This window comes from Tiliqua scincoides, chromosome 8, assembly GCF_035046505.1.
Source record: "Tiliqua scincoides isolate rTilSci1 chromosome 8, rTilSci1.hap2, whole genome shotgun sequence".
In the NCBI taxonomy this organism is placed as follows: Eukaryota; Metazoa; Chordata; class Lepidosauria; order Squamata; family Scincidae; genus Tiliqua; species Tiliqua scincoides.
In genome coordinates, this window is record NC_089828.1 from 18,819,441 (window position 1) to 18,832,590 (window position 13,150).

The 13,150-nt window shown below is 45.3% G+C and overlaps 1 protein-coding gene across 1 annotated transcript in view; it reads right to left on the minus strand.

Moving 5' to 3' along the window:
* Positions 1-13,150, minus strand: part of CSK (C-terminal Src kinase) — a 94,971-nt gene that overhangs the window by 22,086 nt on the left and 59,735 nt on the right. The window contains exon 2 of the mRNA XM_066635009.1: positions 114-191. Within this exon, the coding sequence (XP_066491106.1) occupies positions 114-128 (15 nt within the window). The 5' untranslated portion in view covers positions 129-191. The remainder of the gene's footprint in view (positions 1-113; positions 192-13,150) is intronic.

The window sequence follows — 13,150 nt, forward strand, 5'->3', positions numbered from 1 at the left end:
TTATATAAGAAACATTAGCAGTTGCCTTAGTCGTGGTCAAAATAAATTTCAACCAGTCTTAAAATAAAATAAACAGCGAAACAGTCTTTCCATGTTTCTGGTTTTGCCCTTACCTGCACTCCTGACATTTTCTCTGGGGGTTCTGGGGACTGGATCTCACAAGAAGGACACGTCACTTGGTACCATGAGACCTAGAAGAGAAAGAAGGGTCAGTTGTTTTTTTTCTTTTTCTCTGGAGCTCTCATTAAATTTCCTGCCTTGTTCCTGTTCAAACAGGCATCAATGTAAACATGCATTCTCTCTCTCTCCCCACCCCCTGCTCTCTCACCAATGAGACTAGCGCCATCAGCCTAAGAACCACAAGATAATATGAAGCATATTTGGAGCTGCTTCTTGCCCATACAGCAGCACAGTCTCTAGCTGAACACACTCAAGAGATTCCAATCCTTGGTTTTATCCATTTGGCCAACAGTTGCAAAGGTGCATCCATTTTTTACCTGGGATTTGGAGGCTGGCAGGCCTGGAGCAAAGTCATGCTGTTGATGTTCTGTTTTACTTTGAGAGAAGGACTGGGGTTGTCAACTTTTTAGGCAGCCTTTGCCCTCCTTAGCAGCTTGATCTGCAGATATCAGCAAGCACCAAGGCTGTGAAATGCTCTGCTTGCTGATTTGCAAAGATCAAGCTGCTGCTTAAAGGTGCAAGCACAGGTTAAGCCACTTTTTTTCCTGATCAATTGGGGATGGAGGGAGCACCACAAGCCAAAGATCTGTCATCTCACCTTTCCATTCAACGAGGGCAATGATGACAAACCTTGAAACTGTGAAGGAAGCTACTTAGTTGTACCAGAAGTCCCAGCACTCTCAGGGCACAATCCTAACCAGGTCTACTCAGAAGTAAGTCCTATTTTGTTCAATGGGGCTTACTCTCAGGAAAATGTGGTTGGGATTGCAGCCTTAGATAACTACATCTCTTGGAGTTCTTGGGGGAGAAGTTACAGTTAAACCAGCATGACATTGGTACAAATCAGGGAGACACCAGCTGAAGCCTCCCTTCAGCTACCAAGTCTCAAAGTGGCCTTCAGCAAGCCACTCCCCTTGCAGCCTCACTCCTTCCATCTGCAATATGGGGATAAAAAACCTGACTGACCTTACAGGAATTGTCATAAGATTGCAGAAGAAAATGCATGTAAGTTCCCTGAACATTTGGAAGCAATATATAAATGCTTTCTATTCATGTTTGTGGCATATTTATTTAATTGCTATATTTTTTAGCCTACCCCTCTGACAAAGTGCTCCAGGCAGCAGGCATGATACTGCTCCCTCATGCCAATGCACTCAATCCCACCCCAGTTTTACAGAACAAATCTGAAAGGTGGGCAAGACAGAGAAAGTGAGTGACTCAAGGTCACCTGATCAGCACACTTGAACCAGGTCTTAAGTCTAAAAATCTAACCTGTACACCACACTGCCTCTGCCACAGGTACAAATGCCTCCTGACAGTCTCTTTGCTGGACTTGCAGGGTTTACTTCCCACCTCAAGCATGCACATAGTAGACATTCACAATCTTGGATCTCCCTTTCACAAATAATGGCCATTTATCAATACTACAATGACCTGATACTATTGTAAATCTGGGGCTTAGGATAAAGCTCTTTGTACTTTAAAAAGTGACTATCACAATCCAGGAACACATGCTGGTAGAATCCCCTTTGCAAGCAGACAGCCAGTTTAAACTGGTGTAACATGGTGACTAAGAGACTGAGCTGTGAACCAGGACTTCCCAGGTTCAAATCTCTCCCCTGCCCAAGTGAACTTGGTCTCCTCAAGCAAGCTCAGACTTCCCTCCGTGCAGTAGGGGAGTAATATTACTGGTTTCCCTTACACTTTGTTGCAAGGACTACATCAATGTATTACACATTTTGCATGCTCAAAAAGTGCAACACAAACACTAAAATGAGTTTGTGAGTTAAGATAGATGATCTAACTGAGAGGCAGTGTTGTGCAGTGGTTAGAGGGTCAGCGTTGTGTAGTAGTTAGAGGGTCAGATAGGCCCAGAGACTGCTGGATTCAAATCCTCACTTAACCATGAAACTTGTTGGACAACCTTGGGTCCCACACTTTCTCAGTATCAGCCTACCTCACAGGATTGTTGAGAGGACAAAAGGGGTAATGTGCACCTCCCTAACTTCTTGAAGGAAGGGCAGAGTATAAAAGCAATTAATGGATTATCATGGACTCGCTGCAAAGTCAGCCTCTCCCCCAAAATAAAGTTCCATTTCTGTAACTCATCACCAACTCTGTCTGCAACCATTTCCAACCAGCAGTGAAAAAGACCACCCACACAGTGAGGCCCCCAAGTGCTATCCCTTTATCTGAAACCTTTCAGAGCGCCTCTCTTTGTTTAAAAGCCTGGCCTCGCTTCTGAATATCTCTTGACATGTGCTTAATTTTATAGCATCCGGAATTGTTGATGGATGGCCATCTTTGGGAAACAGTCAGGATCCATTAGGGCTTCATTGATTGGGAGGGGAAAGCTCACAGAGAATCGTTATTATTGAACAAGCCGCAAACCCAGTATCACCGGACTGCAACGCCTCTAAGGAGGCCGTTTGGGCACTTCCCTGAATGCATTGTGAAATATTTGGCGAGGAAGGCTGTGCAGGAATGGTACAAATAGCCACAAGAATACAGTAGATAAGGGAGGATATGCTTTGATGTATGGGGAGGGCAATTCCAGTTTAAAATTTAATTTTGTTTTTCAAAATATGGACCAAACCCGCCCAGGGTCACTAATAGCCACAGAAAAATGCAATCTCAGAACAAAGAATTTCAGTAATATCAGCAACAACCACAGAAATAAGCACCAGAAAATAAAAATACCAGCTCAGATCAGCTTTATGGAGCAACAGGTTTTGCAGCTTTCTCAAAAAAACAAAACAGAGATGAGGCTCTGATGAAGATCCCATACAGAATTCCACAACTGTGGTATCACCACGGACAAAGCCCTGCAACAAATCTATGTTGAAGCCACGTCAGAAAGCAGGGTACCAGGTTGGCCATGGTGGAAACTAGAACGCCAGAAGGTCTAGTCATTTGGTCTAGTGGGGTGCTTCTAGACTAGGCCTTGGGAGGCTTAGTTCCTGCCCTCCACCCCCCAAGAAGATCTTGTTCAATCAAGTTGTGGTCTCCCCCCCCCCCCCATGATGAACTGTGGCACTCTGGGAGAAGTAGGTCTCGCTCTGGTAATGGCAACATTTGTATTTATTTAAATATTTATACCCTGGTTGTTCCTTCCCTCCAAAGGACCATTCACGGTGGCTAGCCACCATTATAAAACTGTACTCAAGGAACCAACTCCCCACCCCACTCAAGAAACAACAGAAGGAATAAATCAAGATTGGGTAACAAATGCCTGAAAAACTTAAAAGAACCTCCTTAAAAGAATGATGTAGCAATATTGCTTTTAATTGATGCTGAAAGGTAGAAGGAGAGAGAGAGAGAGAGTGAGCCATATATCCTGAGGCAAGAAGTTCCATAGTCTGGGCATCCCACAGCCAGGGCACAAGTACCACTGAGAAGACCTGCATAGTGTCCCTACCAGTAACAGCTGTGCTGGCAGGAGTGGAGCAGGACCTCTTCATGAACAGGTAATTCGTATGTAGGGGGTACATCGTATTCTCCGTTAGAAGGGCTGAGACACACAGTATAACTGATTCATGAGAACCATCAGTTGAAAGACATAGGATCAACCAAAAAGACACCCCTCCCTCACCAATTTGGAAGCAAAGCAATGTATTTCAGAAAGCAATTGTCAGTTTTCCTAAAAAGCACTTAGAGAATCTGCAGAAGTCATTACACCATCTTAAGAGGCATTCCTTCCTGTCTTCTAACACAGGACAGAAAGCCTCTCCTAAGAAGAGGTTAGCTTCAAAAACATATAAGCAACATTGAACCACAAAAATCTGTCTTTTCCTTCAAAAAAACCTCATTTTCCCCTCATATGCAATTTAATCAATTGTTTAGAATTCGTGCAATTAAACAGATTATGGTTTACAGGGGAGGGGGTGCTCTGGCTCCCTGAAAGAAATTTAGCATCTTTCTGAAGCAAGTTATTCCATAAAGTCCTCTGAGATCTGTACCACTCTTGGGCACTGTTGGGGCAGGGGCTGCCTAGGAAGTGTCAAATGCTGCCCCCTTGCCGGGCGGCATGATAGTCACAGACTCTGTGGCTTCTACCGCTCGCTGAATTTGGAAAGGCAGAACAAAGCAGAAGATAGAAATGTGAAGGAGAGGAGAGTGGTGGCCTAGAGTGCCTCCAACATCTTCGGCTGCAATAATGTGCAACTTACTGGACCCAGTGGGACTTACTTCTGAGTTAACATGCATTGCATTGCACTGTTAAACTTTTAAGTTTAACTTAATGTTAAGCTTAACGTAATGTTAAGCTCCTCTTGAAAGTGACTCTCTTGGGGCCTCAAGTTAAACAGATCCACTTTCGGCTTTTTATCAACCCCAGAGATGCACCCGCTCTTGCTTAGTCAGTTTCTGGGCGAGAGAAGCGTTTCTCACACAAAACCACAACCTAGCTTGAACAACAGGGTGAAATATCAAACTCCTACTTTGCTGAGATTAAAAAAAAAAAACAAGAAAAAAACTAGGGCCATGATCCACTTGCACCGGGCAACACAAACCCTAGTGAAGCCACCGGGTAGAGGCAGATGCCCTCATCAGTCCACTGCCTGTGACTACCGCTATACTACTACTATAGGTGGGGTGGCCTAGGCAGGCAGAGAGAGACCAGATAATTCAATCAGAGGAATCTGGCTTATCAACTTTTGATGTTACAGACATCAAAAATATTCCAGAAACCACAGCCCCCTGTTATAGACTAACACAGCCATTTTCAACCACTGTGCCATGGCATGCTGGTGTGCCGTGAGTGGTCCACAGGTGTGCCACAGGAATTTGGGAGAAGGTCATTTATTAATAGGGCCAATGGGAGATGTGAACCCTTACTGGCAGCATGGTGTGCCTTGTCAATTGTCAAAAACCTGGTGGTGTGCCTTGACCATTTTAGTGCCTTGTCAGTGTGCTATGAGATGAAAAAGGTTGAAAAACACTGGACTAACAGTTCTCTGAGGTCACTAAGCACCTGAAATGATTCAAACTGAAGGGCTTTCTAAAAAATTAATGCACCATTTCATCATTTATTATGCCTAAGCATTTGCCCTTCAAACATGTAAAAAAAAAATCAGATGGGGTTGGTTTTCATTTCCAAGTTAACTCTTGTTAAGTTCATTTTTTCAGTTTTGATGCTTCCAGAATGATTCCCCTCCCCCCACACACACAAATGTGTGCACATTTAATCACTTAATTGATTACTCAACTAAAACTCATGCAATTAATTGACCAAGATTTATTTAACCTGGCGACAGCCCTGGTTTTCATGCATTTACAAGCACAGATGTCTACAAGCTGATCACGGGTATATATCTTTGAATAGCAAGAGAGGAAACAGAACAGGATGGAACATTACATAAGTGAGTGCCATACCCTGCCACCTTCTGGAGGTCACCAGTACTACACCTCACAGCACATGGGTATCCCTCCAGAATTTAGAAGACTGTAGCGGGCAAGAGTGGAAATCCCTCAATTCCACAATTAGCCTGCCCAATTGAGGATAACATTTTGGGCATCTGATAAAGTTCACAAAACTGTACATCACACCAAGTCTGCTTAAGGGGCCACAAGACACTCCCTTGTGTGCAGGCAAGACGAGATTCCTACAATAATCATTTCAGGGAAACACATTTGTGAAATTCACAGGGATCATAAGAACAAAAGAACAGCCCCGCTGGATCAGGCCATAGGCCCATCTAGTCCCATTTCCTGTATCTCACAGTGGCCCACCAAACACCCCAGGGAGCACACCAGATAACAAGAGACCTGCATCCTGATCTACCCTGCTACAGGGACCAATGGCAGGTGCATATGTTAAAATCATTTGTTTCTGTGGCACTGCATATCTCCATTTATGGACAAGGCTGGGGAGGTCCACAACAGACCAGTGAAGGCCGCCCAATTGCTTCTAATATTCCTCTTGCTCACTGGAATGGAAAGGAAGAGGAAGTATGGAGGACAACAGAGTGGTGGGTTAGAGAACGAACTTCCTCTTTCACTCCCTCTTCCTTTCCAAATCCAGAGAACAGGAAGAGGAGAAATGCAGGAGGCAGCTGGTTTGCCAACAGCCAGGCAAGGCACATTGCCTCCAGTGCCAAGAGGTCCTGGGTCAGCCCTATTTACAGAGCAGGTTAGACACTGTGGGGGTAGCACACTGCTAAAATAGAGACCTGGGTATTCCCCTTCTCCAACATGCCACTGTGAGAGAAAACAAGAACAAAATTCACGCATGAGGCCACATCCTAAACTCCTGTAGCTTTTATTTGCATATCTAGCAGACCACAAGTCACAGGGGAAACATCTCTACACTTTCTACCTAAGCAGAAGCTCTGCAACGTGTGTGTCCAGAAGGTCACTAGCAAGCAGTTCCTGCAAGAGTCTCCTCAAGCAGCCCAAAGATGGCTTGAAACAACCCAAGCTGGATCAATGGGAACATTTTACATTAGGGCTGTCACCCCACTAAAGGAATCTGCACTGACCAGTCTAAAACATTTCAATCAGTTAAATTAGGAGGCATCTGAATGGTACTAACACAATAGTTTTGAAGGGGGGAAGGCAGATTCCTCTGTTCTTAGATGGTGCATTATGTACAGGTGTCCCTTGGTTTGCAATGATTCACAATAATGACAGTTTTGAAACCAGGAGGCCAAAAATATCAACAGGGCTGCTCGCATTTGGAAAGGGAGACTCCAATGTAGCAACTCTACTTTAGGAAGAGGGGAGGGGGAGAGTGAACAAAAGATGGACACTGTGAACCCAGGCATGTGTTCTCAGCAGCAAGTCCCACTGAATTCAATATTAAGAATATGTATACATTGCTTTTCAACAAAAAAAGTTCACAAAGCGGTTTACAGTCCAAATCAAATAAAGGGCTCAAAATCTAAAACGGGGGCCACCAAACCGCGGCCCAACGAGCACCAGAATAATTATTCCAAGACTTACCATTCCACCACGTTTCCAGCAGCTGCCAATCCTTGCACCAGGGAGCAACCTCCCTGGGAAACCTCCCCAGAAGGCACTGCACCCCAATTTCCCAGGGAAGCAGCTTACCGGTGTGAGGATCAACAACATTTCAGCACAAAACTGCTGGCTGAACAGCGAGATGGTAAGGTTTCACCACCACAGAGCCATACCCGGAATAATCCCGCGCATCGGATCTGGCTCACAGGCCGGAGCTTCGAGGTCCATGATCTTAAAAGATGTAGAAGAAAGCCAGCAACAGCCACTGGGAAAGATGCTGTACTGGGGTGTACTGGGGTGTACTCCCTTTTTCCTACTCTCTAGTATGCATAAAATTGCAGGCTTCACTTGAAAGGAGAGGCACTCAATTTTAACATGTACAGTCTACCATCACATGCACATCTACTCAGAAGCGAGTTCTGTTCAACAGGGCTTACTCTAAATAAGTGTATGTAGGATTGTAGCCTATCTGGGCTGATGCACGCAAGTGGTAAAAACACAGAGAACAGTACAACTAAAGGGGGATGCAGAGAAATAAAACCTCCGCATTATGCCACAGTCAAAAAACAAAATGTGTTAACTTCCCATAGACTTACATTACATAATTCATTCTGCACTGATGATTTTTTTTGGGGGGGGGGCAACAGTCCCTTTAGGAACAGACGCCTGCTGTAAACCAAGGGCTACCTGTATACCAGGGGTGTCCAAACTTTTTGGCAGGAGGGCCACATCATCTCTCTGACACTGTGTTGGGGGCCGGGGAAAAAAAGAAATAATTTACATTTCAAGTTTGAATAAATTTACATAAATGAATATATTAGAGATGGAACTTGCATGAATGAATGAAGGTCTTGCAATGGCTCAAGGCCTATGAAAGGCCTTGCATAGAACAAGGTCAGCCTTTCCTTTGCTGCTGCATCACGGATGTGAAACAACAAGCAGTGGAGGGAGCCCTCGTCCCACAGCTCACCCAAGAGGTCAAACAGTTGGCCATCACGCTGAGAGCAGATGTATCAGGCCAGCGAGGGCTCCAGTAAGTCTCCAGAGGGCCAAAGGCTCATTGGAGACTGGGGGCTCCCTAAGGGCCGGATTGGGAGTCTTCAAGGGCCGCAAGTGGTCCCAGGGCCGGGGTTTGGGCACCCCTGCTGTATACAAATACATAAGACATTTTCAGCCCAATCCTATGCATGTCTTCTCAGAAGTGAGTCCCATTATAGTCAATGGGGCTTACTCCCAGGTAAGTGTGGACATGATAGCAGCCTGCCTTTATTATTTTTTAAAACACTGAACTATAATTATTTTATGCTGTTGTTTCACACTATTAATAATTACGTATTTCTGAATCTCGATCTTTCATGGCTATGTGGTTAACTGGGTTTTTCTTCCCCCCCCCCTTCATATTTTCAGTCCAATTTTGCTGTAAGCTACTTTAGAATATTTTATTACCAAAATACCGGAAGTAGTATTTTCTCCATGCTGCAGCTTGGAAAACTGAGGCTGAGAGGGAGCAGTTTGCCTAAGGCCATCTAGAGAGTTCACGGCCGTCGGCCAAGGCGAGACGCCAACCGATTTGCGGGGCTCGGGCCGCTATGCCCACTTTAAGAACCTGAGCTTCGGAGACCCGTATTCCCCCCCTCTTCCTTTGGCCTTTTTCATCTCTTCTTCATCCAAGTGGCATCTGCCAGTTGCTTTATCCCTGGCAGTTCTGCCTCTGGGCTCAGCCGCTTGCCCTAATGGGGACCATGCCATCCACCTGTCAAAGAAGATGCCTCAAAGCGCCAACTCCTATTAATAGCAGCTGCTGAGCTTTGGGGGCTTCCCTTTGCGAGCGGAAACATGGCTTGCTAAATATAGCAACCGTCGGGGCAGGCAGGTGGGGATCTTGGGAGAAGGAGGGATTCTCATGTGCAGCTGCGTCGTCTCAAGTGAGCGGTTGGGAAAACAAACGAGGTTCTGGGCTGAGCGAGAGAGAGACACTCGGGGCAGCTAAGGTTTCACCCGGCAGGGCAGGAGCGAGGAGAGGTCAGGTGGCAAGGAAGGGATAGAAGCATCATCTGTTCTTGGTAGAACATGGGTGGGAGAATATGGTTCTACTTTTTCGCGGACATCAGTATTTTCCTAAGTTAGAAGGGTAGAAAGTGGTGATGTGGGCTTTTATTCAAAATTCACATTATAATTATAAATTATAATTGCTTTAAAAAGGTACTAGGTGGGTGACATAGGAGGTATAGTCTTGGCAGATGCAGCCGCAGTCATTACCCATGCACCCCCATTAAATAATAAACATAAACTAAATAAAACTATTTTATTTTTTCCACTAATTTCTGTTTTTTCCCCACAGATTTTGGTTTTTGTTTGCTTACAAACATAAGAAGGACAGAAAGTGGTGTCATGTGTTATTTTGTTATCACCATTTTCTTCCACTTCTAGTTACTGGACTCAAAAGGAGCCTCGACTGAGGGCCCAATCCTATCCAATTTTCCAGGACAGGTGTAGCCATGTCAATGGGGCGTGCACTGCATCCAGTGGTGGAGAGGCAGTCACAGAGGTCTCCTCAAGGTATGGGAACATGTGTTTCCGTACCTCAGGGCTGCATTTCAGTTGCACCGGTGCTGGAAAGTTGGATAGGATTGGGACCTAAGTTTCTAGATCTGAGCTGCTGGTGAACTATGCCTGGGTAAAAAGTGTGCTATTTCAGCAAGAGTCGCCACTTGAATTACAGTTTAGGAACTAATATGTTGTTGGCATCCTTCAGTTTCGGAAGACTATGGTATCGTGCTCTGAATGGTGGTTCTGGAACAGAGTGTCCTCCCCAGTGCACGAAGCCTGGGTCAAGTAGATATGGAGGATAGACTGTTTCCCATGCAGCAAATCCCCCCTTTCCATGTCACTGAAAAGGTCCAATGAAAAGGCAGAGGCCAATACGGTTGGTTTCAGCGGCGTCGCAGGAGTTGCCAGAACGTGACTGTGTTCAGCCATGAACTGCCTCAGGGACTCCGGCTCTGGATTTTGCCTCGAGGTTGACTCCTGAAGCCTTTTCCATAACTGAATGTAGTCACAAGGCAGTGGAGGTTTAGGATCAGAGTTTTCCTTCTCTCAGATGAGCTGCCTTCCCAGGCTAACGAGTCCCATCTACCCCGTGGCTGTTTAGTTGCCTCTTATGACAAGTACAGCCAAACTGAGGGCCTATTCTTAACCCCAGCCCCCAATGGATAGGAACTAATATATTGCACTTATATTCCCCCCCCCCCTTTTCCGGTTGAAGAATACAAGGGTTCTCAGGAGATTAGCCATCCAGATCTTGACCAGACCTGAAATTACCACTTACACTCACCTTACAGTTGTAAGGATTACATCATACTAATATAACATGCTTTGCTATCTGTAATTACCAACTTTTAGGATGGAAAGATCTGTCTACTTTCCACCTAGTTTACAAATACCTGTGAATCCAAACAAAAGCAGGACTCTTTCTATCCTGAAGTTGCACTGTAAAACAACTGGGTGCAGAATTTATATGGCAGGAAAGACCCCTTTCAATTCAAACAAAGACAAACAGGTTTCTATCTCCCATAATTGGTGTTCTGTGGTGGCTTTATAGTAGATACATTGAAAACTTATTTTCATTTGATTTTTAATTTGAATGTCACTCATGTGTAAGTTACCTTGGGTGTGGAAGGCATGGGGCAGAAAGGATATAAATTATAGAGTAAGAAGGGAGCCACAAGGTCATCTAGTCCAACCCCCTGCCTATAGTAGGAAATATACCTAAAGCATCTCCAGCAGGTATCTGTCAAGCCTCTGCCTGAGGATCCCCAGATGTGCATATATTTTATAAATGTGTAAAAGAGAGTTGGGTCCTAGAACGAGACCTCCACCACCATTTCAATATGTACACAGAGAGTTCTGTCATTACCATGTATGGTTGACAGGTTTCCCGGGAAATGTTATTTTCCCAGGGTGCCTGGCATATGAGTCACTGTTGTGGCAGTGACCCACACAGGTCTGGGGAAAGAAAGAAGGGACATACCTACAGCTATCACCACCACAGCAACCAGGGGAGGGGAAAGGAGAAGAGATCTGCTGCTCCTGCAACCACACTAACAAGGTCAAGAGTCCAGGAGGAATTCGGACACCGTTGCTCTCCCAACAGCAAGAGGATCTGAAAGGACTGAGCTATTTGCTGACATTTTTTTTTTTTTTTAGGAAAAGCGACTGGATAGCTGAGCCAATTACAAATCTTGCAAGCCTGAGGGATTTGCCCATCTCCACTTGCTGGAGGGCAGACAAGTATAGCTGAAAGTACCGAAGTGAGGAGAAGGAAAGTGAGGAAACAGAATTATTGGATTTTTATTATATGCGTTTAATATTGTTGCAACATACCCTGAGCCTTCCCAAGAAGAGCAGAAGACATATTTTAAAAATAAATACAGGAGGGTAGACGAAGCCAACTATATGCTAATCAACATAATTCATGCAAATTTTAGCATTTAGTCCCCCCGCCCCCGTTCTTCAAAGTATGTACCACATACAAGCTGCGATTCTTCAATGTGCTGAATTTTGCATGAGATACTAAATTTGAAACTTGTGCAGTGCGATTGCTCTGTCACAGAAAACATGCAGCCTAGTCAGTAACCTTGGGAGAAAAGGATGGGAGGAAGACTAGGGCCTTCAGAGCTCCCTTACAAAAAAAAAAACAACCATGATTGATCAAACTCGCTTTCTGTATTATACTCAAAAATATATGGTAATGGAACCAGCCAAGTTACAAACATCCAGATAAAAAAACAAGCCCAGGACCACAATACCTCTGCACAGAAGCAAACAGCTAACAACCCACTCATAGTGCAATTCTATAAGCCCCACTAGATTCAATGGGGCTTGCTCCCAAGTAAGTGTGCACAGGATTACGGTCTAAGGGCCCAATCCTATCCAATTTTCCAGTGCCGGTGCAGCCATGCCAATGGGGCATGCACTGCATCCTTTGGTGGGGAGGCAATCACAGGTATGGGAACATTTGTTGCCTTACCTCAGGGCTGTATTGCAGCTGTACCGGTGCTGGGAAGTTGGATAGGACTGGGTCCTGAATCCTTCAACAAACAATCCTTCCCCACCAACAGTTTGGGAATCACTGCTATAGACAATTCATTACTACAGACATTTGCCCTAGAAACAGAGCCGTAGAATCTAGAAGGGTCTCTGGGAAGCCAGAAGTGACATCACAAGAGGCAAAGACCATAAAAAAGACCACAGAGGCCAGTGAACCATGAGAAGAAAATCATTGCTCTAGCCACTACGTAATGTAGAAAGCTGCTATCTACCAAGTCAGCCCATTGGTCCATCCAACTTAGTACAGCATTACCAACACTGACCGACAGCGGCCCTCCAAAGGTTCAGGCAGGAATTTTTCTCTGCCCAGCTTGGGCATTGAACCTGGGACCTTCTACATGCAAAGCAGATACTCTTCCACTGATCCACGGCCCCTGCCTAAAAATGCCTTGGGCCACCCTTGACCCATCTGTTTCTAAACATTGCTTTGCTGCCCCTGGAGATACAGATGGGTACATCTGGTCAGCTGCTGGAGAGGATGGAGTCTACCATATTAAGCTGCCTTTTACTGAGTCAGCACATGGCTCCATCCAGCTCAGTACCGTCTACATGGAGGGTCTCAAGCAAAGGATCTCCCCCAGCCCTACCTGTGGAGATGCCACAGACGTTTTGCATACAAGACGTGCTCTCCCAATGAGCTCTGGCCCTCTGCACTGCACATAGACAGAGAAAAAGCTTTCAATGAAGCATGCACCAAAACTGCAACAATGTTGCTCAGCTGAACAGTTTCCTGTCGACATAAGGTAAAATCTACAAGATCATAGGGAGGATATGGAGTAGATGCTGCGGTTCTCGGAAACTGCCCTTTTGTCCTTCTCGAGCAGGCCCAAGGATGGCAAGCGGGGAAAAGAAAAGAGGCGAGGAGGCAGAGGTGCTCCCATCTGCGGCTCTCCACAAAACT